Source organism: Laccaria bicolor, genomic scaffold (genome assembly GCF_000143565.1).
Source record: "Laccaria bicolor S238N-H82 LACBIscaffold_30 genomic scaffold, whole genome shotgun sequence".
Lineage (NCBI taxonomy): Eukaryota > Fungi > Basidiomycota > Agaricomycetes > Agaricales > Hydnangiaceae > Laccaria > Laccaria bicolor.
The window spans coordinates 108,366-129,900 of NW_001889901.1; the positions used below are offsets into that span (position 1 = coordinate 108,366).

Here is a 21,535-nt window from a genome sequence, read left to right on the forward strand (position 1 = left end):
TTGGTTAACGGAGAGAACAATTAATAACTGGAGTGCCCCGAACATTAATAACATCCAATCTCTGCATCATCACTCTCGGTAAAAAGGCCAGATACTTAGACTGTTCACCTCAAGTTCACCTCGGCAACTTACGGACATGTTAGCGCGCATTCCACATCGGACAATGGGATTCTCGGCTCATCGTACTCAAGTGCGCGCCTATATAGCATGAACTAGAAGGTTATACAACACCAGTGCAACGTAATCACTTCAGAAGACCCTGTGCATAGTCTAGGGTGATGCAATGGATAGCACCGCTGTGTTTTACAATCCGCATAGCGAGCAGTTGAAGAGAGATATTGACACTTAGCTCAAATGCTTATATGATTCATCACAACAAGAATTTGTCCCACTCCAAAAAAATTAAGAGATAATCAAGGAACAAGTAATCTTTCTTCCCTCTTCATTGACTTTCTTAAACTCTATCTTCCTCCCCGTCGTATCAAATTTTGTGATACTTTGAACTAAGGTGATTCCAGCCCTGGTTCCTGGCTGATAATACGTCGGAAGCAGCGCGACGGTTGTGTCCTTGTCCTCGATATTCGGAAGAACGTCGAGCCAAAGTGAGTAGTTATGTACTCCAACGACGAGGAAAAACGCATTGCCCGATGCGTTCTTAAATCGAAGGCCGCCGGATGTGCCGCTACCGCCCATCGTTAAGATTTCTTTTCCCGCTGCTTGAGTCCACGTTCCGCCGTTCGCGTAGTGCCAAACGCCTCTTTCTACAATGTTGAAAAACTCGGGGGCGGATTCGCGGTAGAAGATAGAAATCTCCACTGTGTAAGACATGATTCCTATGAAGACGCCAAGTCAGCAGTGAATTCTTTACTACTCTGGAGTCTGAAGTTTGCACCCAACGCACGAAATTATCAGCAGTTGATAGAATGGTGTGGTGTATTTTTAAAGTACGAGGACCCAGAGCTTAATATGGTACATATTAGTGACAAGTTTAAGGGCCTAGGGGGAAAGGTGATATTCACCAAGATGCAAGACAATCGAATCGACGCTGACAAGTCTCACCCTTCGCGATTATATATCCGCAGGATCCATCTGTTGTCAGCAAGGCTACCAAGCGTCTGGTCCAGAACTTCTTAAAAGTGATAGTCTTCACGGCATCATTTGAGATGCCAAAAAACCGTTATCTGGGGATCGATGAAGGTCAAATGACGAGAAAGACGTTTAGTAAATCCAAAGTTTCTGCGCAATCGGCCGTAGTACTTACAAAGTATGTAGAAATCTGATCTATTTTTGAACGTGGTTAGAGATAATCTCAGTACGGACCACTTTAGATAGCGTGCACCTTAGGTACTACAAGTAAGCGCATAACGTCAAATGAATAGAACTGGCTCGCCTCTGGTCTTGTATGGACTGACCAACGAAAGTCATACTAGTTGAGGGATCGTGATGTAAAGTCACTGGGTATGGTGTATAGCGGCTATGGTGTTTCGTAGGGGTTCAACGTTAGCAAATTAGGGTGCAAAATAGAAATTGGGGAGCCAAGGTTCGCGATGACGCAGCGCTTCATGCTTGTGCTGGAATCCGCGACCACGGAGGAAGTCTGCAAAAGACCCGAGCTGGTCAATTTCAGGTGGTGAATTTGAATACCTTATGCTAGTGTGCCGGAGTCTCGGTTTCAATGTCAGGTGCACGTCATCAACTTCTGAGTCGCCGGTCTACCCACATCTGATAACATCTATAGTAGGCCCTCCTCAGTCATCTTTAGGCAGTGTGGTGCTTGTGGTGACTTCGGCCACGGCGGGCGGCAGAGTGGAGGTGGTATTGGGGTGAGTTTGCGTATCAACTTCACCAAACATGACTTCCAGAGTCCGAGTCGTTTCCATCTCGTCCCCAGGCGGCATCGTTATAGTGCTTGAGGTGATATCAGTGTCAGCGAGAGACGCAGTCAGGGTACTGGCGTGAGTTTGTACATCAACTTCGCCCACCCGCCCAAATTCGGTATTTAGTTGCGTCTCTCTTTCTTCCCTGGCAGACGGCGTCGGCATATTGCTTGTGGTGGCTTTACTGACGCAGGAAGGCACATCCGACGTACTGGAGACAGACATCAGCTTCGCCGAGTATCGAGAGTCGGTGGCTCTGAGGGTGGGGGGACCATAACATAACATGGATGTGGGTTCTCAATGTGATATGGATCGATAGCCCTCCGGGCATGATTGCCTGAAGCCTGCATCCACCGACATACTCGTGTAATCCATCTAAAAATAGCTTCAAGCGTTATTTTGCCAGTGGCAAGCGTAATCTTACGATCCAAGTCGAGCTCATCGAGCGAGCGAAAGTCAAAGGTAATCCGTAAAGAACCCCTCTTGATGGAGAACCAGCACAAAGGTTGAGGGGCAGAGGGTGGGCATACAGCTATAGTGCGAGTGTCAGCGTGGAGCTATCAGGAACTGAACATAAGCTGAGATCCTGAATGCGGTCCGTGGTTATTCGGATGCTCCTAAAATCCCAGATAAGGCCGGAATCAACCATGATAGGGCGCCAACGGTCAGAGGGATCCTTCATGGAGTCCAGAGATGGAAATTTATGGGGTTGTGCGTTCGTTGGGAGAAGAAATGGCTTGTGGACACATATAACTAGCATTTGGAACGGTAGTTGGGAGAGGGGAGGTCAGGAGAGGCCTAGGGAAACTTCGCAAGAAAGTTAGGCTGAGGATTAAGGAATGAGTGCGCCGTCCGTTCAATTTTTTTTTGTTGGGCTGCCAGGAGGGAACTTCAAGTGTGCATGCTAGATCTCTGGTGGGTTGGTGCTTGTAGGTGTATAGCGGCCTCTACCGCTGAGAGAGCGGACACATGGAGGATAGTTTGCGGAGGAGGGAGGAGAGGAGGAATGGTTATCATGTAGTGTTTGTCAGGAGTTGGACACAACCACAACAAGAGTTTCAATCGTCCTCGACGACGCCGGCCCCCGATAGTATTGCTTGAAGATGTCCAACAAGCATGACGGGCTTTCCAGTGACAAAAACGGATCTATAGAGCGCTAAAAGCGTGCACAGTACGCTCTTCACCTGCCACAATGGCAAACCCACATGGAAAGTACGCCTCGATTTCACTCTACGAACATATCCACCTCATCTTCATCTTCCTCCAACTCCGTACGTCACCTCTCCCTATCTTTCCAATCATATACACTTCTAAATCACTTCTCCAACAGCTCTCGTCATACTCTGGACCATCCTCCTCTTCCTTCTCCGCATCCGCCGTCCAGCCCGATCCATCCGGCGAGACACATCCCTTACCATCATCCGATTCATAAAGTATCGCGTCTCCCTCCCTCAAAGACAATACATCAGCGGCACCTCTACCAATACCTACACAAAGTGGTGCAAGAAACATGCCCTCCCTGAGATGATTGAAGAGCTCATAGGTGATGCGAAGATTATGTGGATTGGGCCGAAGAGGACCAAGAGGGTTGTGCTGTTCTTTCCTGGTGCGTTTCCCTCGAATACTTAAGTGCGGACGGTTGCTAATGACGAGGAAGTATAGGCGGCGGCTACTTTGCTGCTCTCCCCATATTCATGCTCGATTTCTGGCGATACGTCCAACTCAAACTCGAGTTAGAAGTTGGGTTTGCTGTTTTGAACTACTGTACGTCTTCCGTTCTATTCCCACTTACCTGTACCCTTTCCCCCATTCACCGAACCCGACAGCGCTTTACCCAGAAGCAACCTACCCAACGCAACTCCACCAAGCCTGCACAGCACTCGACCACCTCATCTCAACAGGTACACATCCAAGCAACATCCACATCATAGGCGACTCCGCAGGCGGCAACCTCGTTCTCGGCTTACTCTCCATCCTCCTCCACCCTCTCCCCCTCACCGACTCCTCCGAGTCTCCACCACGGATCATAAACAGCCCTCTCCCCGCCCCACTCGCCGGCGTATACTTAATGTCTCCCTGGGTAAACTTCACCAACACCGCCCCCTCCCTTGTCGAAAACACACCACACGACATCTCAAACTCACCTGGGCTCGGAGAACATGTCATCGGCTGCTATACACCGTCATCTCAACGGGCGTACGTCGAGCCGCTCAAAGCTCCTTCGGGGTGGTTCGATGGTCTTAATGGCGTAGTTGATAGGCTGTTGGTGAGCGCGGGAGATAAAGAGGTGGATAGGGATGATATAGTGAGTTTTGGGAAGATTCATTTGGAAGGGAAGAAGACGAGGGGGTATGAGTTTGTACTGCAGGAAGGAGGGGTGCATGATGATCCGTATTTCGACTTTTTCTTTGGGACGCCGGGAGAGGGTGAGGTGGGTGGGTTGACACATAAGATTGTGGAGTGGTTGGTGGATGGGTTTACTTAGTCTTGTTGAGGTTGGTTGGGTGGTGCTGCTGTTCGAGCTGTTTTTTGTACATGTACATCTGTGTAATACTTGTATACCACTCAAGTCTATTCTGTCCACTCCTAAATCCGCTGAACCGCCCATTCCAAGATGCTTCTTATTCAGAAATAAGAACAAAAAGTAAAAAAATTTACGCCTAATATCTTCATAGCCCACCGCGAGGGTCGAACTCGCAGCCTTCAGATCAACTTTGTTGAATTGCAGCCCTGCATAAGAGTCTGACGCTCTATCCGATTGAGCTAGGCGGGCTGCGTTACGTTTGATTCATTCAAAAGGCTATACCTAAATCCTTTGAGTCAAATGTCGCCCTAACATCAGACATGAAAATGTTTCTTTTTTGTTTTATGTAAGGAGGGGCAAAAATATCGGCACTGGGGAGAAGAAATGTATGATTCATTGCTTTCATTTGGTCGAAACCATGTTTTCTTTAGATAAATCGAGTTGTAGTCGTCTGAGGGCCGCAGTTTATTTGTCAAGTTATGGTACCTATTTACAGCCGTTTTCATAACGATAGGCCTAATCTCGACCAAATACACATACAGGCGGAATCTAAAATTGGACGTGTAAGTTGTCGGATGATGACTCTATTTAGTATAACTGTAAATCTATCGTGCTCGTCATCCCTGAAATATATGCTGATTTTCGTGGACATGATTAGAATTCGAGGTCCGACTGTATCTGTAATTTTGAACTTTTGGCCTATCGTTATGAAAACGGCTGTAAAATTTTCTGTTCTTTCGTTGGGAAGAAGGAGAAAGCCGAGACGGTTTGATGTAGATAGTACGTTACTTCTCCCCAGTGTTAATGTTTCTACTTAGGTGATCTCCTCATTGAGGAAATTTTTCTTTTTGGTCGGCCCTAATTCTCTTTAGAAACGGCAACTCTCCGATTCAAATGTCAAGATACCAACCCGACTTCAGCTGTTAAATTTTATTGGCTGACAGGCCATGGATTTGTCCCAATCTTTCCTTTGCTGCCGCAGCTACCAAATAGAAAAATTTGAGCATCATACAACAGAAAAAGACAGAAAACAGAAAAAGAAAACCAACCTTCCGCTCGAGCTTTTTTCGCGTCTTCCTCAGCTTTTTTCACCTTTTCCTCAGCTTCGCGTTTATCTGTCGACGTGAGTATTACTAAATGCAGCATGTAAAGAGAAAAAAAAAGGAAACCCACTTCGTTCCGAATAAGCCAACACTGCCTTTTTCAATTGCTTTCTTTCCAACTGCATCATTTCTTTTAATGCTTTCTTAGTCCTTGCGCAAGCAGCGTCGACTGCATTGTCCAAATCAATTCAAATTCAAACATACACGAAAAGAAAGATCGTGCTCACTTAAATCATCAAGATCCAGATCGGCTACAGCACATTCCGGTGCGGTCTGACGAGAAGGACTGGTTGGAGGTGTACTTGAAGGCCGCGCTGCACGTGGCGAAGAGGCGCGCGATGACTGACTGGTACTTCGATCCTCATTGCCCCGAGTGTTCTGGGGTTCTTGCGCCGACTCGGAACTACTACTAGTTCGTGAAACAGACGCGGAAATGGGAGTGGACAATATCTTTCTTCTAGGGGTCGCGGTTTGTACTTGTACACCGCTTGTTCTTCGCCGCTTTGCACCAACAGTCGGCGTCCAGGATGAATCGCTATCTGTAGAATATGACGTTGTTAGGAACGAGATCACGGAAGCTGCGAAAGTTCGAATGCGAACCTGAGGGGAATTGTTGATGAGTTTGTAGCCGTTTTTTTGGTTTGAGTGAGGGCGCTTGATCTGCTCGCGGAGGAGATTGGTCTTCTGGCGGCGGATGATGAACAAGTTTCCTTTTCTTAGAAGCGTTTTCTAGCAACACTCTACGTCGATTTTCCTCAATGTTCATCCTAACTTGATTTAACGCAGACACCCGGCCCTCTGGTGCACTCCCTTCTTCAACAAGAATATCCTTGAGCAGCATGTGCGGATCCTGATGATCAGAATGCGACATGCCATGGCAGTTGTCCCTTAACCAACTCGGCTGGCGCCAGCCCAATTTGAGGGATGGTGTCCCCCATAAATAACGGCCCTTCACAAAGGGGTGGCTAACGAGTTCAAACTGCGTTTTGGTCGGCTTTGTATCCGACCAATTCCATACAACCCATTTTTCACGGTTGCGCGTCCATAGCACATACCTATCAAACGCCGTCAAGTCCCAATAAATATCACCGGGAAGCCCGATGTCATTTTCTGGTGGACCATAGCCGCGCATGGTGTTGAAGTAAACGCGGCGATCTGATTTCGAGGAATTTTTAAGTCGGCCACTGCGACCATTCGAGGGCGACAGGTCGTACGCATAGATGTCAGGGTCTGCCTTGTCGGAGATGAAGTGTGTCGTGAAGAAGCTCTTCAACCAATATGGGGTTTGATTTGCATTATTTCTCCAGGAGTCGGGGTTTAGCAGGCTAGGACCGGCTCTACCTGTCTCAGGCTGAGGAGTTGGAGACCCAGCCATGCGAGACATTGTCGATTTTCTCAGCCATTTTATGCGAATGCACTGAGACAAAACTTGGGTTGATAGGGGATGATGTCGGTAGCGATCGAAAACAAGTCTGTGACCAGGAGTCACGGACGTGACGACGAGTTGACTTCAAGGAGCCAACAAGGAGCTTCAACTGACAACGTTCAACGTACGCTGTTTAAACGAAGAGAGACCACGAGGTGATAGCGGCAACGAGGGGTCGCGCGCGTCGTGAGCCTTTCAATTCAGATCAAGTGAGATAAACGATTACAAAATATGGTCATTTGTTTTGCATTTGTTATCCATTTACAATATTCTACTTGCTAGCGCCAGGAAAGAAAATGGCCAACTTTTTCCATTCCTGTTCGGCATTCGTGACTTAAAAAAAGCATGCCAGTTGAGTTTGATAACGTGAAGAAGCAAAATTTTGAACGCACACTTTTCGTCGTGCATTCTGTAGTCTTGTATTCTTGCGATCTTTTCGTTTCGCACTAGCGAAAGGCGAGAAAAGGACTTGAATTAGAGCAGTAGTATTGAAAACTATTAGCGAAGACGCACGCCTTATTTCGAGTTCTTTCCGTCCTCTCTCGGCGTCGATCCACAAATTCTTATCTGGAATAAATGTAAGGATCAAACTCGAGGGAGCCTTCATATAGCCTACATAATTTGACTTGCTTCATTAAGTCACCCACCGTTGACGAAGATATATTATCTGCTGGGGCTGGCGTTAAATTATGACCGATTAACTCGGAAGTAAGAAATACAAAAAGGACCTACATTGCGAAGTTGAGGGCCGATTATTCACGGGGAGGGGACTAGACTGCAAAACTGAAGGGTATAGTATTATTAGCATGTGATAAACAGGTATTGGTGTATACCGACCTGCCATGATCTTCCCATCCTCCCCCCTCCAAAAAACTCCAAGATGTCCATTTTTGCGTCTGTGGATCGGCCCAGAGTTGAGCACCCTCACCTCCGTTATTACGAAGGGCTTTTGTAATGTCTTTCGTCAGCGAGGAGAAGTCATGTGAAAAATTAATGAGAAGGATGCCCCTGCTGAGTAGAGTATCGAGACGAAACCAGCCGAAACCGAATCGACCTTGAGGATCGAGTGACGGGTCCGTCGTTCCCCAGAGACAACGATCCGAGAAGATAGGATGGGTCGGCGGCTGGGGTGCCGACCAAAGCACCCATTCATCTTTACGTCGTATAAACAGTTGAGCGGGGTCGGCTCCTAAGTCCCAATAAATGTCGCCAATGAAACCGTATCCAACTGTTGTGTGCCCCTTTTTTTCGTAAAAAGATGGGGGACCAAGGTGAGCGATTTCATAAAAATGAATATATCGTGCATGGGAGTGATAGCTGCCCTTGTTCGAGAAATGCTTGAGAGAACAATGGTTAAACGATTCACCAGATGGCAAGGTGAGTTTGCGTGGCAGGTCGAGTGGTGGAGGACTTGTTGAAGGGCGGAAGACATTCATAGTAGGTGTGGATGAGGAAAATGAACCGCTGTACTTATACCGTGTGCACAACTCGAAGATCGTTGAATGTCATGTTTGACATGACTCGAAAGATGGAGCCCTGAACTTTGGAAATAGTTGGCCTGGTTGCAATTGCGTCCGACGAAACAAGCGCGCAAATCTTTTGTCGACGATGCAATCATGGTAATGAATTATATATTCTGCCGATCGTAGAAACGAGCCTTAACCTGCAGCGAGTAATAGGTAATCCTGATGTCCATCTCAAAAGTTTTAGCAAGTATCAATAGCGATGAAAATTGATAGTGTAAGGGTAGGTCATAAGTGCTCACGTCAAGGTCAGTTGATGTCCGTCGATCGTACTTGTCCATTCCAAGGCCAGGGTAGATAACTACGATATGATCCCGGACAGCCTGCGCTTCACGCGGGAAAGTACCGTCTTGTCGGCAATTGGGGCCTCTGATTCAAAATTCTCACCACTGTCATTGCTGGGAAGTGGTGTTCTTTTGGACCAAGCGACCAAACCTTCAGGGATGGATCGCAGGGAAACACGCCAATTGGAAGGGAATTTTCGCAATGGGGGTGGATGTGCTTCCGCTTCAACTGGATTCGTGGGGTAGATGGTTCGCAACACGACGTCGCGGTCCGCGTCGAAAGCTGCGATGAGGTCGACGGCGTAGTCAGGAATTGAACCTTCAACCTTTGAGAGAAGATCCTCGGAAGGGTCGTGGTCGTCGGCCTTGTAGATAACGGCTGTTCCGAGACTATTGTTACGACTGTGGCATCGGGTCGATGCAAGTGGGGGCGGTGAAGCTGGTTTGTCCTTATGTCGGATAGGCAAGGGCGTGAGGGGTTCGGGTTTAAGACATCTCAAGTCATGATCCCGAGGCTTTAAGACAAGTGGAAGGAGTGTTGAATGTTTATGTCTTCGAGGAAAGGTAGGTTTGTCGAGCAGAGAACGTGGACCGTGACGACGACGACGCGTACGCAGAGGGCTAGGCCTCTGTGAAATCTCAAAGTACCTCAAGAGATTATTGTCTTCCTTGGAATGATTGCCAACGTTGTCTTCAGGGAAATCGAGATCAGGGGACTGACCGAGAGATGTTAGGTGCTGCGACACAGTCTTTGATTGTGAAGTGATGACAACCTCCCAGCGCTCTTGCATCCATCGGTCACGCTGAAGAGCTTCGCAGAGAGGCGGGTCTGTTGCACGATTGGAAAGGAGGTCTCGGAGCCTCACTAGGTCACTTCGCACATCCTCAGCGCGGCTGTTGAGGATAGCTGTGGCGGCTTTGAGGGCACGGATTTGCAAATCTTGAGGAGAGGGTTCATCTTGACAGCGCTGAAAACTACTCCTCAGAGCAGCCTCAGCTTCAGAGTAGCGGGCCAACCTAGGTGGTGCAGCTGGCCTGGGAGCTGTCGGAGGCAACAGCAAGCTAACTTCTTGCGCCTTGACCAACGGCACCGATGGGCTAGCATATCTAGCCTTCATGAGCAGTTTTCGACGATTCTGAGAGGTAAAGCGTACTGAAAGTAAAGCACGGAGTCCTGGACGAGCGCATGCTCCGTGATAAGTTGGTACGTTCCTTGTGAATTCTGTTACTTCAAACCATCTCTGAGTGGATACAATCATTAAGTTCTTACCCCGAGTACTCGACATACATTCCGCTTCACATCTTGACCCATCCCTCGCCTATTTGCCGTGAGCTAAGGCCTAGTTCATGGAAGTTTAGGTAAGGGGTAGTAATTAGTCGGTTCACAATGCACAAGGCTTTTGCCATACAGAACCAAGCAAAAACCGATGAAACGATAGGACGCAACTTGGACGCAACTCTTTGTTCCCAAGTCCCGACTCAATCCCAGTTACTTGCCATGCACAGTTCTACAAATTGAGATGCAATTTCAAACAGTTGGTGAGCCTAACCTGATGAACAAATGTTAACATGCTCACAAATGCTCAACAGGACAAATGCCTTGTGCGTTTGGTGTCTGCCATTCATCACTCCGTTGGACCTTTGCGACTCTTTTGTTGAATCTTATACTGGAGGTTGGCGTCGAACATACGAATCTCAGAGAGTTTATGCAGCAGGCGGATGACTAAAAGCCGGTTTCTCGAGTTTAGGACCCACAGACAAAGGTGCGGAATCTCCTTGAAATCTCCATTTCGAGAAGAGGTTTGATGTTGGCAATAGGTCGATGTACGGTCGCGCTGACATCTGCCGGTGCTCTCTTTTCCCTAAATGTGCATGCATTTCAGGCGCACGATCGGAAACTCTAAGGGAACCATTCGCGAGTTCACCGATGATCAGGCGCGCATATCGTTCTTGACATATGGGCAGCGATAGGTAAACCTTGTTTAATCTTATTGCTTTTGTCGTCATGTATCTAATGTAGCCCCAGGTTTTTGCAGTCCTGCTTTGAACTCCGAGTTTTACCTGTGGCCAATCCGTCGCAGCGTCCTCCTCAGGGTGAGGGCTGCCAAACCTCCGGATTATCGAGGAGCTTTTTCTCTCCTTCTTGTCTTTCCGCTGGTCGGCCCCTTTGGGAGCTGAGTGTCATTGAGGAATTCAGCACGTTGACGAATCCATCTCTCCGGCGGCGTATCCTGGCCAATCCTCTGTTACTGTCTTATCCCGATTACATTCGTCGTCATGATCCAGATGAACGACTCTATCTATTCTGACTGTCTTTGTTTATCGTTTCGACCCACCATACGGAAGAAGCCAAGAAACCGAGGCTGGAGAGGATTCTGAATGTGGTATATGTAGGAGGGAGGAGAGCTTGAAACGTTCTCCCCTTGACATCCAAGGGAGTCGAGGGAACTATTACGAGGCTTGACAAGATTGTAAAAAGAATGGGGCAAGTAAGTGCACGCTCCCTTGTTGTGGATAGTTGGTCTGAATTTTTTTCTCTCAGAACTTCTTGAGTGAGGCCGTCGTTCGAAAGGCAGATCAGCGTTGTCCTGCCTTAATGCCGCAGCATTTGTGGTGTTGCTATAGCACCAAGTGGCCAAATGGTACTCATATGGCTTGGCCATTCCTTGCATTCGACGCCTCATGGCGACTCCTTTGTAACAATTGTTACCTGATGGGGTCACACTTAGCGGCCGGAGAATCAAAACTGAGTCATTCTTACAATACGGCCGCAACTTGACAAAGGACGATGTGGACCACTTGGACCCTTGTTGATCAACAAACAATTAGTGATCTTCCCCGTTCTGGCTAATGACCATTATCTGGAGGCCACCCAGTCTCCATGTTGGATTGTGGCTCCTGGCCACTATCGCCTCCAGCATTGTCTTCAGAACTGTATAAGAGAAGGGCGACCAAGGACGACAACATACATCTTCTCCTCCTACATCATTTTTCATAACCAGCTTTGGTCTGGCTCAAACCCCATCACCCTCATCTCTACCGTCGTCGTTCTCTTGCAACCATGTACACCCAAGGCTATCATCACTATCCTTCCGCTTCACATCCCATGTATCCTGATACAGCGCGGGCGCACACCCTTTCCGCAACCCTTAATCCCGGAACTCCTCAATACGAAGAAATTACTCGTCGACCTTCCTACCTACAGAATGAATATGGATACTTTGTCTCAAACGAAGCTCGTGCTGACATGAAGTTTCCTCTCTCGACTGCAGACATGCTCGCTTGCAACACCGGCATTGCGGACATGTATCACGAGAATAATATCTTGGAACAGTTCGTCGACCTTGTACCTCCCGAGGTGTATGCAAGGATGGGGTTGCCCGTCCCTGGAGCCCCTGCCAGTCCCACTAAAGCTGCAGCCAAGAGGGGTAGACCAAAGAAAGCCGCCGGTAGGCCTAGGTCTCCTACCAAAGCATCGACTAGGTCGCCTCGCAAGGCTGCTGCCGCTCCTCAACTGGAGAGCGTGACAGAACATGCGGAGCCGTCCGGGAGCTCTAGCTCTGCTCCACCTGTGAGCCGCGGAAGGCCTGTCACTCATGCCAGGGCCGAGGACGAGTTGAGGGCTACAATGTCCGCCTCGACGGCTGCTCGGGTGAGTGTCCTTATCTAGCTCTCATTTTTAGCGATATTGACGTGATGTGTAGTTGCGTGGTAGGGCGATGCAGAACGACGCTATGGAAGGAGTCGTGCCCTCTCAGATCTAGTACGTTTCGTCTTGGTCACTACCATAAACTTCTCAGCTCACAGGCACCTCGTTCACTCCAGCTCTGCCTCTTCAACCCCCTCGATGTCTCATGGCACTCCGGTAAAGCGAGCTGAGAAGGAACGAAGGGTTGGCACCCGGACTTCTCCTCGCAAGGCCAACAGGGTCGACTATGCACGCCTGAACGACTAATCAACCACCGACAGACGTTGCTAGGTATTCTCAAAGTAGCCGAGGCTCTTTGGAAACTCTTGGAGCTCTGCATCACGATCATTCATCATCGTCACTTTCATTATCTTGTATTATCCGCTGGCGTGCCAGCGTAGACTCAACCCTCATTACTGTAGCTATCACTCGCATATCGCATCTCATTATAAATTCAGTCACTCATTCCATCTACGCGTGATGTTCGTTCAGAATTTGATGAATGTCTCGAGACAGGTACTATGCCCTACCAGCACCTCGGCGCACCCTACGAGTCGTCAGTCACTGATCGTCACACATTTTGGCTGGACAAAATTTTCAAGTTGTCACCTGTTGTCACGCAACGTCACGCTTGTCCAGCTAAAAAATGTGACGATCAGTGACCGCCGACTCATAGGGTGCGCCGAGGTGCTGGTAGGGCATAGTAAGTGGGTTCCTGAGTTCAAAGATGAAAAGCTGCGCCAGCCATTCATCTTTCAGTCCACAGGTTCTAGCCATGGTCAGCGCTGGTTATTGCGTGTGCCTTTCCCATTCACCCTCATTCCCGGCTCGTCTGAAAGAATCACTACCCGCCGTTCATGATATCATATATCACATCTCATCGTATTAGCATTTCGCATATATATATGCATACACATTCTGTCTTCTACGTCCCTTTTCCTTCGTATTCTTCTTTCTTCTTCTATCAATAATCTATTGAGAAAGCTGCTTGATCTTCAATATGATAGCTACATTCATACGTGATCAGTGGTGGAACATCAAACTTACAAGAGTACGTACATTGAGGGTCAAGACCCTGATACGGAATCTGTTCCCATAACCCTCCGCATCCTGGAACGAACAAGCGCCAAAAGTGAACAAAAGCACATGGATCCAACTAGCATGACGAGCTCACCTTCTTTCGTGCTACCCATGTATCCATACCTTGGTGTCAACTGACGTTCCAACAACCACGTTCCAAACTTAGACCCGAGCTGGTTGGTTCCGTTATAAGTCATACGTTCATTTAGACGAAACGAGAGAAGACTAACCCCAGTCTTCTGATTGAGAGACTCAACGACCAGAACGAAGGGACTTTGCCCAATCTTCATGATACTCTAAAACAGGTAGGTATCCAGTGAGCATCGCGTGCACAGCCAGAACGAAGAAGAAAAAAACCCATACCTGCTCATCGACGACATTCAAACAAGCCTTATTAATCAAACCAACATCAAGGCCACGCTCCCTGCACCTCAACACAGCATCCCAAGATCTATAAAGCATCTCCCCAAACGAAACGACGTAGCCAGCCTTGCCCTCGACGATAACGTCATCCTTGCCCGGAACGAACTTGTAATCGCCTTCAAAGAACCTCGTTCCGTCTTCCTTCAAGATCCAAGGGACTTTGGAGCGTGTTGAGAAGACGAAGCGGAGACCTCGGTTGAAGAAGACTGTCTTTACTATGGCGATCATTTGAGCGGCGTCCGCGGGGAAGTATAGGAAGGATTGGACGTCGGAGAGGCCGTTGTCTGCGAACATGTTGTTTACACCTAAGGTAATGTCAGCACGGGGATTCTTATACTTCAAGGGAGGTGCGTACCGAAGTGACATGTATTATCAGCCTGTATGCAGATATGTTAACAGTAGTATAGTGTACGTTAGAGGAAACACACCATCTAACGTCAACGAAGACATTACATTGTTAGTCAAGGCCGTTTCGAGCCATGATAATCAACATACCTCATCGACTGCAGTAAAAACATTGTATCAGATAAGCCCGTCAATCTACTTGAAGCAGCAACATACCTCCAGCATGAGAAAAGTGAGAGAGCACATTGCAGTTATTCAAACGAGCCATGGTAATCTCAGATATCACCATCTCCAAGAACGCGGAGAACGTAGAGAAAACGCCAAACTTGTCTGGGGCAAATCCAAACCCGGCAGCTGCGGAAAAGTTGCTGCGTTCCATGATCCCAGAAGAAATGAACACCTCGGGATGTTTCTGATGAATCCCCTTCAATCCGGTCGATCCTTCAAGATCACCTAGACAAACATTGTTTTCGTTATTCGACTATCGTGAAGGGGAGGGAGAAACGTACTATCAATCACCAAAACTTTTGCTACTGCCTCCTCTTTACTCAGGGTATCCAAAACCATACTGACTGCCTCTCCAAACACAACGCGATTCGCGCCCAGCTCTTTCGTGGACCCGATGAAAAGATAAGGATTTGGTACAGGTTTGATGTCGTCGTAAACGCCTGCGAGGTTAGAGTACCCTCTCGCAGCTAGGTACTTCTTCGCCGATTTGACTGGGATGACATCATGAGCGTCTATGGAGCCTTCGATGTCGGGTATGCCGATAGCCATGACACGCTTAGAGACGACTGGGATATTCGGGTGAGCCTGAGCGAGATGTGGTTTGGATGGATGGTAACTTACCAGCTGCAGGTCCATCATGAGTAACTGCACCGCTAATGGCTCCCCATAGACTGTCAATGTCCTCTCCTTGGACAGGGAATACCTTGAGGCCGTGGCCCGTGAGCGTCTTAGCGACACTGAACCCCGGAAGGTACTGTGAAGGATGGCCAGAGATAGTGACGTCGTTGTCGTCAACGATAATCTTCACATTAAGCTTCTGCGCGACCGCAATTCTTGCTGCTTCTGCATCGTTGCCTTCCTGCTGCGAGCCGTCGGAGCCCAGACAAAACACGGTCTTGCCACGATTGGCGAGAGCCACACCATTGACCAAGGACCTGTCGCATATATTGTGAGGGAGCGGGTGCTCTCAGAGATATAATTAACATACCACATATGCCCCAGACGACCAGACGAGAACTTTACGCCGGGAGTCAGACCCAACTCAGGGTGACCTGGAAGCTTCGCATGGGCTTGCCGATAGTGCAAGAGATGCTCTGCGGGAAGAGAACCCTCCATTGCGGCAAGGAGATACTGGGTCGCAACTCGGTGACCTAGATGACCGAATTGTATGAATATATGTACAGTTTCTTGAGTGAAACACACGAACCAGCTTCGTCAAAGATGATGGGCACGAACTTGTCAGAGTGCTCGAAGATAGCTAACAACATGCAGACTTCGGGTACGGTATCGTATGCTCCACCTAATCACGTCAATTAGCTGAGAGAGTGCCCACTTTAACAGAGTACATGGACAAACCGGTGTGGCCGCTAACACCTCTCGCTGCGCCAGTCGCTGTGAAATACACGATGACATCACGAAGTAGTTGGATGTTGGCTTGTAGCGTAGCTTTCTCCTCTGCTGATAGTTTCGGTTTGGTTGGGTCCAATGCTAGTCTAACCTTCGTGTTAGCGGGCTGTGCGCCGTACTCAGCACAAGGAAGAAATATACTTTTTGAACTGCTTGAGATCAATGGCAAATGTATCTGGGGACATGAGTGGAAGACGTGGTAGTTGGTGAACAAGGTGGGGTACTTAAGGCGACGATGTGTGGAGCAAGACCGGGATTTGCCTGCACCCATGACGAACTCCAAGTGGTACAAACTTCGGCTTACAAAAGGAGCTTCTGTCATCAAAATGAAATATTCCACGACATAACCAGATAACAGATGAGATCGACTACATTTTTCTCGAAGTCTTCAAACTTCCCAACGCAAGTTTCCCCGATACCTGTTAATAGGAATCAGCGACAAGGTTACAGAGGGACATTGTTGAAAGGAAAAAGGGAATCAGAGAACCGAGACTCGACAGTGGCAGCTCCCCGTAAAGAGAGTGCTTCAGACGGCACTTCCTAAGCTAACCGGTTGGTGATCGTCATGTATAAAACGCAGAACAAGACATGAGGCAGTTCAAGGAGAGGAACTCACCACGACAAAAGAAACAGCCATCGCTGTTGGTGTTCAAGGGAAACAAGCAAAAAAAAAGATATTTCAAGGTTTGGTGTAACTCCGCCATCACTGTCGGAGTGTATCGGAGATTGCTCTGATCTCAACCCTTTCACCGGATTGGATTAACGCTGTTCGAAAATCCTCCTCACAAAATACCGCCTCACCTCCTCTCCAAGTACTTAATCGCAACAGGCGACGTGCTTGCATCATTATATTTCACCGCAAAATGTGAGCACCTTTTTTATTTTAGTTTAGTACCACAAACCTCCATGATTCGATCGATTAGTATTGACAATACCTGCAGATAAAACGAATAGTTATTTTCTCTGAGAGAGAACATGGATAACCCTATGTCATCCATCGCTAATCCTGCCACCAACCAACCCTTTCCATCCACTGGAGGTTTGGGCACAGGGGGCCAGCCTATTTCCCCAGTCGCAAACACGAATGGCGACCAGCAGCTTCCAGTGAAGAGACGACCTGGGCGTCCAAAGGGGAGCACAAAGAAGCATTTGCTAGGCGAGCCGACATCACCGAAAAATAAACGACCAGTTGGGAGGCCGAGGAAGGATGGGTTGCCAGCTGGCTCGGTGGGGCCATCCAGGGCGAAAAGGGAACGAAATCGGTCAGCTGTGCGTACCAAGGATTTCTCGAGCATTCAAACGAGGAGAAACTGACATTCATAACGCAGCCTCAGTATGCGCCCCAGTTTGCGGGCGTACCGTATCCTGTTGGACAATATCCGCCCTCTATCAGCGCCCCGTACATCCCTCAGCCCGCATTTCAGATTGATCCGAGCCTAGGGGGTGGTGGAAGCGACGAGTGGGCTGACCTCGCACGCTCAAACCCTAATGCGTTCCTCGGCGTCCTCCTCGCAGCGCTCGCAGCACCCAACCCCGTCTCCAACACTGGCCCCAGCGTCGAAGAGGCGTTCAAAGACCACTTGGTGTCACTCGCCCCCACAGGGCAACCTCAACTGAACCCTATCCCCTCCCTGTACTCCATTCTCAAAACCTTCTGGCTGCCTTCGTCGCCTGCTTACTTCTCCCTCACGGCTTCTGCTTCGACTACACGCACCCCCTCGGAGCACCGGTTCTTGTACTGGGACCCGCTGCCGCTAGTGTTCAATGGGGTAGCATGCCCCAGCTGTTCTGCGCCGTTGGTGAATAATGGCAGGATCACCTCTGGCCCTGTCAAGGTATACGATATCGAGAAGCCCTTTTTCATCATCGGGTGTGAATACGTATGTAAATCTCTCCAATGCATCAACGCCACTTCCCCGGAGGGGAGGAAATACGCGAGCACAGACGGCTCCATCCTCCGTTCCCTTCCTGCCCGACTAAAAGACGAGTTGCCGGCATCTCTTTTGTTTGGAGACAACGACACAGGGAGCGGGCCGAATATCTGGAACTGGAAGGCGTTGGGCGTGTCGACGACGTTATGGAACATGGTCCAGGGATGTCTGAGCGCGAATCTGAAAAAAGAGGTCATATTGCACTTGATCTTTTCCGTCCAGGGCGGCGTCGCGATGCGCGGGGAAGGCGGGGAGGGAGGGGAAGGTGAGCAAAAAGAGGAAGAGGAGGAAGATGACGATGGCGAAGATGACTTGATTGAGGATCCCCAGCAGCAGCAGCAGCAACAGGCAGGGCCTTCCGGTGCTTCTTCACAGCAGCAGGAAGGCCCAAGTGAGAGTGGGGGTGGTAACAGTGTACGTTAATACATCTCTTATTTTATTAGCCCTCAACCCCGGCAATTGTATCCCCTTTTTTTTTTTCTCTTTTAGACGTTTCCGGCTGGGGGATATGGCAGCGATACTACGTGGAAGCTTGATAGCTCAGCAGCTATGAACGTTCTTGTTAAGACTTCAACACCTGTGGTCGCAGTGCACCAGCAGCCGCAACAGCAACAGGTGGCCCCTGCGCCTCCTATGCAGGCGTACTCTCAATATGGATACGCTATCCCGGCACAATACCCGTTCATGGTGCAACAGGTGATGAACGGACAACACATTCTGTCCTTGGGCACACCCACGCATGCAGTGCCATCTGCCATCGCGACTGGTGCGTTTCCAGCGCCTCGTTGATTTAATATCACGTTTAACATTCTGACGTTTTTTTCCCTAGATGCTATAACTATAGATCCAGGCGCGGCTGAAACGCAACAAAAACGCAGCCCGCGACACTGCTGCAAGTGTGGGTCTCAAGAGTGTAAAGGAAAGGGTGGGAGAAGCTTTTGTATGAACCCCTGTCAGGATTGTGGGAAGTTGGATTGTAAAGGCAGGAATAGCAGGAGGCCGGATAAGAGGTGTACTGAGGGGTGGGCGTGATTTTGTGTTGTATTTTTCTTCTTCACATTGTGTCTTGGCAAATCGCCCCCGATTATTTACTTATATGAGAGAACATTGTAAGTAAATGTGTATTTCCAGTACTTACATTGTACTTATAATATTGTTGCATGAGAAAGCGCTCAGGCCTCATGGTAAAGTTGTGGTAAAGGAATAATGATGATTGCACCGATCAAACCCCCTCGTTTCCTTCTACCACCATTGTCGTGTCTTGGTAGATCCCTGTGGATTATTTACTTATATGGGAGAACATTGTAAGTAAATGTGTATTTCCAGCACTTACGTTGTACTTAAAATAATATTTCACGAAAAAGCGCTTCCTCTATGACTCATGGTGAAATTGCGGAACGATTTAAAGGGAGCGGGAGGCCTTGCGCCGATCAAACCCCCTCGTTCTTCTACAACCACCATGTCGCCACGACCTCGTTATCACTGCGGGCTTAAGGTCCTCCTGTGTTAACAGCTTCTACAACGTACGAGATCGAATACAGCTGTTTGCCGCCCAATGGCCCGCTATGGCACAGGCCCGTGCAGCGTCTAACTATAAGCCTATACAAACCCTCGCCAAGGTTCTGGGAACAACTTCTGCCGCCATGATGCCCACCATGCCCCGCTGCGACTCGCCCCAGCCTCTCCCATGGACCACTGGCAGCTTCCCAAGATTTTATCCTGGAAGACCTGTTCGCTCTCCTTCCTCGTCTCCACCTTCGTTAGATTCTTCAATTTGCAGTGAAGCGCCGTCGACCTTATCTGATTCATCGATAAGCTTGATCACCCCTGAATCCTCATTGTTACTCGATAGAGATACCGCTGGAGTATATAATTACGTCCCCACGGAAGACTTCAAGCCTTCTTCCCCTTCTCTCGTTTGTGCATCCCCAGGACGACTTCCTCATCTGATCCTCGTTGCGCTGAAGGATGAGCTTCCTGTATGCCGTTCACATGGCCTGGTTTCAGAGGAGGTGGCCCTGGGTACGTACAAATCGCCGGGCCGCTTACAAACTTTGGTACTAAAACGGTAGACGCCGTTCAGACAATTTTTTTGTCGATGACAGCGTGGCACAACCTAACCCGGCTACGGGTACCCTCTCGTCCTTCTCGCACACCGGAAACGAAAAGCAATTCGGCATGGGAGATGAGAACACCACTCCCAGGTCGCCTGACGCACGCTGTCCTGTCTTTGACGAAAAAATTGGGCTTGGTCCACCTCCGTGCATGACCGACACACCTAGAATGCTCCAGCGCATCCCCTCCGACCCAGTGTGCGACTTGTCAGATGAAGTGGAAACTACGGAGCAGTTCTCAGTTGCTCATGGTGGGTTTTCCGACATTTACAAAGGCGTATGGGCAAAACCGTTTGGTGGTGAGAAGGGGAAAACTGTGGTGCGTATATATTTCGTACCTAGGAATGGAGCTCGGGCTCATGATGGTGGGGGTGACAGGTTGCAATAAAACTACTTCGAGCGTTCACGAGGCAGGAGGTGGACCCTGTACGAGCACGAAAGGTGAGCTATTGCAAAACTTCTGCTGCCACGTGGATCTTAACTGACTGACATACCACCAGCGCCTCAACAGGGAAGTATATGTTTGGAATCGTCTTGTCCACCACAACATTGCGCGGTTCTACGGGATCTCTTTCCGCCTTGGCGGACGGCCCTCCATCGTCATGCAATGGTACCAAAATGGCACTGTGCCAGACTACATTGACACTCAACTTCGAGTGAATGGGGTAGAGGTTGATAGATTGTCGTTGGTAATTCGCATTCATACCTTTAGCTGATTGTAGGGAGACGCCTGACCTGACTTGATAGGTTCGAGATATCGCGCAAGGTCTTGGCTATCTACATTCCTTGGTTCCCCCAGTGGTTCATGGAGATTTAAAAGGGGTGCGTGGTCTTTATCATATATTCCCTGTTTGTTGATATATAACTGGGATGCGCAGAACAATACACTCGTCAACGACGACGGGCATGCGATGCTGACCGACTTTGGGCTCGCAAAGGTCATTGAAGAGTTAGCAGGCCCAACGGGGAACACGACGTCATCATGTGCAGGCTCTGTGCGCTGGCAAGCCCCGGAGTTGATATTCGACACAGGATCTGATCAAGACGATTATATGGGTGATGCTCCCAAACCGTCCTCACCAACTCCCGCTTCCGACGTCTGGTCGTTCGGGTGTACAGCCTATGAGGTTCGTCTTGCCCGTTCATCTCATAACTCACTCGTGATTCCTGAGTTCCTTCCCTTTAGATCATGTCGGGAAAAATCCCCTACCACACCCGCTTGCACGATTGGACCGTCATTCAGGCAATTGTTGAGAAGCAGTGCCCTGTCCCTCACGAAGAAGGGGTGCTTGAGAGTAATGGGTTGATGTCGATTTTGCATGGTTGTTGGCAGTACGATGCGGGGAAACGGCCGGAGATGGGGGAGGTTCTTCGAAGGCTGCAGTCCATCTGAGTGTCAGATGGGGCGCACAACACCTGGAACATTCCATCCTTTTAGACTTGGCTCATCTTCTTTCTCCATATTTCGAACCTACGCTCTCAGTATTTTCTTGTCAACGAAGACATAAGTCACATTTTGAGGTTTTTTCTGCCCTTCCAGTAGATCTACTACTAATAAATTGTTTTCTTGTCGACGGAGCTA

The 21,535-nt window shown here is 48.9% G+C and overlaps 9 protein-coding genes across 9 annotated transcripts; 5 read left to right on the forward strand and 4 right to left on the reverse strand.

Annotated features, from left to right (window-relative positions):
* Positions 1–534: 534 nt before the first annotated feature.
* Positions 535–828, reverse strand: LACBIDRAFT_149337 (uncharacterized protein; the record flags this gene model as incomplete). The annotated part of the gene is made up of 1 exon (XM_001885291.1): positions 535–828. A coding segment is annotated over one exon (294 nt), but the record flags the coding sequence as incomplete, so codon positions are not given.
* Positions 829–1,547: 719 nt separating this feature from the next.
* On the forward strand, positions 1,548–2,701 carry LACBIDRAFT_330881 (uncharacterized protein; the record flags this gene model as incomplete). The annotated part of the gene is made up of 7 exons (XM_001885196.1): positions 1,548–1,630; positions 1,763–1,823; positions 1,925–1,955; positions 2,030–2,123; positions 2,263–2,339; positions 2,507–2,588; positions 2,635–2,701. 7 exons carry the CDS (start codon positions 1,548–1,550, stop codon positions 2,699–2,701), a joined length of 495 nt encoding a protein of 164 aa, XP_001885231.1.
* Positions 2,702–3,069: 368 nt separating this feature from the next.
* On the forward strand, positions 3,070–4,467 carry LACBIDRAFT_330882 (uncharacterized protein; the record flags this gene model as incomplete). The annotated part of the gene is made up of 6 exons (XM_001885197.1): positions 3,070–3,148; positions 3,208–3,483; positions 3,540–3,641; positions 3,704–4,143; positions 4,198–4,312; positions 4,448–4,467. 6 exons carry the CDS (start codon positions 3,070–3,072, stop codon positions 4,465–4,467), a joined length of 1,032 nt encoding a protein of 343 aa, XP_001885232.1.
* Positions 4,468–5,324: 857 nt separating this feature from the next.
* LACBIDRAFT_330883 (uncharacterized protein) lies at positions 5,325–8,366 on the reverse strand (the record flags this gene model as incomplete). Its single annotated transcript, XM_001885292.1, has 9 exons — positions 5,325–5,383; positions 5,451–5,516; positions 5,575–5,673; positions 5,732–6,043; positions 6,105–7,012; positions 7,323–7,398; positions 7,444–7,542; positions 7,663–7,705; positions 7,764–8,366. The coding sequence occupies 9 exons, from the start codon at positions 8,364–8,366 to the stop codon at positions 5,325–5,327; spliced, it is 2,265 nt and encodes a 754-aa protein (XP_001885327.1).
* A 388-nt stretch (positions 8,367–8,754) lies between these two features.
* LACBIDRAFT_330884 (uncharacterized protein) lies at positions 8,755–9,996 on the reverse strand (the record flags this gene model as incomplete). The annotated part of the gene is made up of 1 exon (XM_001885293.1): positions 8,755–9,996. One exon carries the CDS (start codon positions 9,994–9,996, stop codon positions 8,755–8,757), a length of 1,242 nt encoding a protein of 413 aa, XP_001885328.1.
* A 1,735-nt stretch (positions 9,997–11,731) lies between these two features.
* LACBIDRAFT_295103 (uncharacterized protein) lies at positions 11,732–12,893 on the forward strand. The gene is made up of 3 exons (XM_001885198.1): positions 11,732–12,389; positions 12,442–12,500; positions 12,563–12,893. The coding sequence occupies exons 1-3, from the start codon at positions 11,799–11,801 to the stop codon at positions 12,690–12,692; spliced, it is 780 nt and encodes a 259-aa protein (XP_001885233.1). The 5' UTR covers positions 11,732–11,798; the 3' UTR covers positions 12,693–12,893.
* A 504-nt stretch (positions 12,894–13,397) lies between these two features.
* Positions 13,398–16,093, reverse strand: LACBIDRAFT_252781 (transketolase; the record flags this gene model as incomplete). The annotated part of the gene is made up of 15 exons (XM_001885294.1): positions 13,398–13,432; positions 13,485–13,535; positions 13,600–13,678; positions 13,736–13,801; positions 13,869–14,233; positions 14,284–14,305; positions 14,357–14,359; positions 14,424–14,431; positions 14,490–14,726; positions 14,783–15,067; positions 15,123–15,436; positions 15,490–15,652; positions 15,709–15,801; positions 15,858–15,994; positions 16,050–16,093. 15 exons carry the CDS (start codon positions 16,091–16,093, stop codon positions 13,398–13,400), a joined length of 1,902 nt encoding a protein of 633 aa, XP_001885329.1.
* Positions 16,094–16,883: 790 nt separating this feature from the next.
* On the forward strand, positions 16,884–18,871 carry LACBIDRAFT_306302 (uncharacterized protein; the record flags this gene model as incomplete). The annotated part of the gene is made up of 4 exons (XM_001885199.1): positions 16,884–17,177; positions 17,237–18,253; positions 18,329–18,605; positions 18,669–18,871. 4 exons carry the CDS (start codon positions 16,884–16,886, stop codon positions 18,869–18,871), a joined length of 1,791 nt encoding a protein of 596 aa, XP_001885234.1.
* Positions 18,872–19,404: 533 nt separating this feature from the next.
* Positions 19,405–21,523, forward strand: LACBIDRAFT_306303 (uncharacterized protein; the record flags this gene model as incomplete). The annotated part of the gene is made up of 7 exons (XM_001885200.1): positions 19,405–19,861; positions 19,923–20,272; positions 20,332–20,394; positions 20,454–20,642; positions 20,701–20,775; positions 20,832–21,080; positions 21,140–21,523. 7 exons carry the CDS (start codon positions 19,405–19,407, stop codon positions 21,344–21,346), a joined length of 1,590 nt encoding a protein of 529 aa, XP_001885235.1. The 3' UTR covers positions 21,347–21,523.
* Positions 21,524–21,535: the final 12 nt, after the last annotated feature.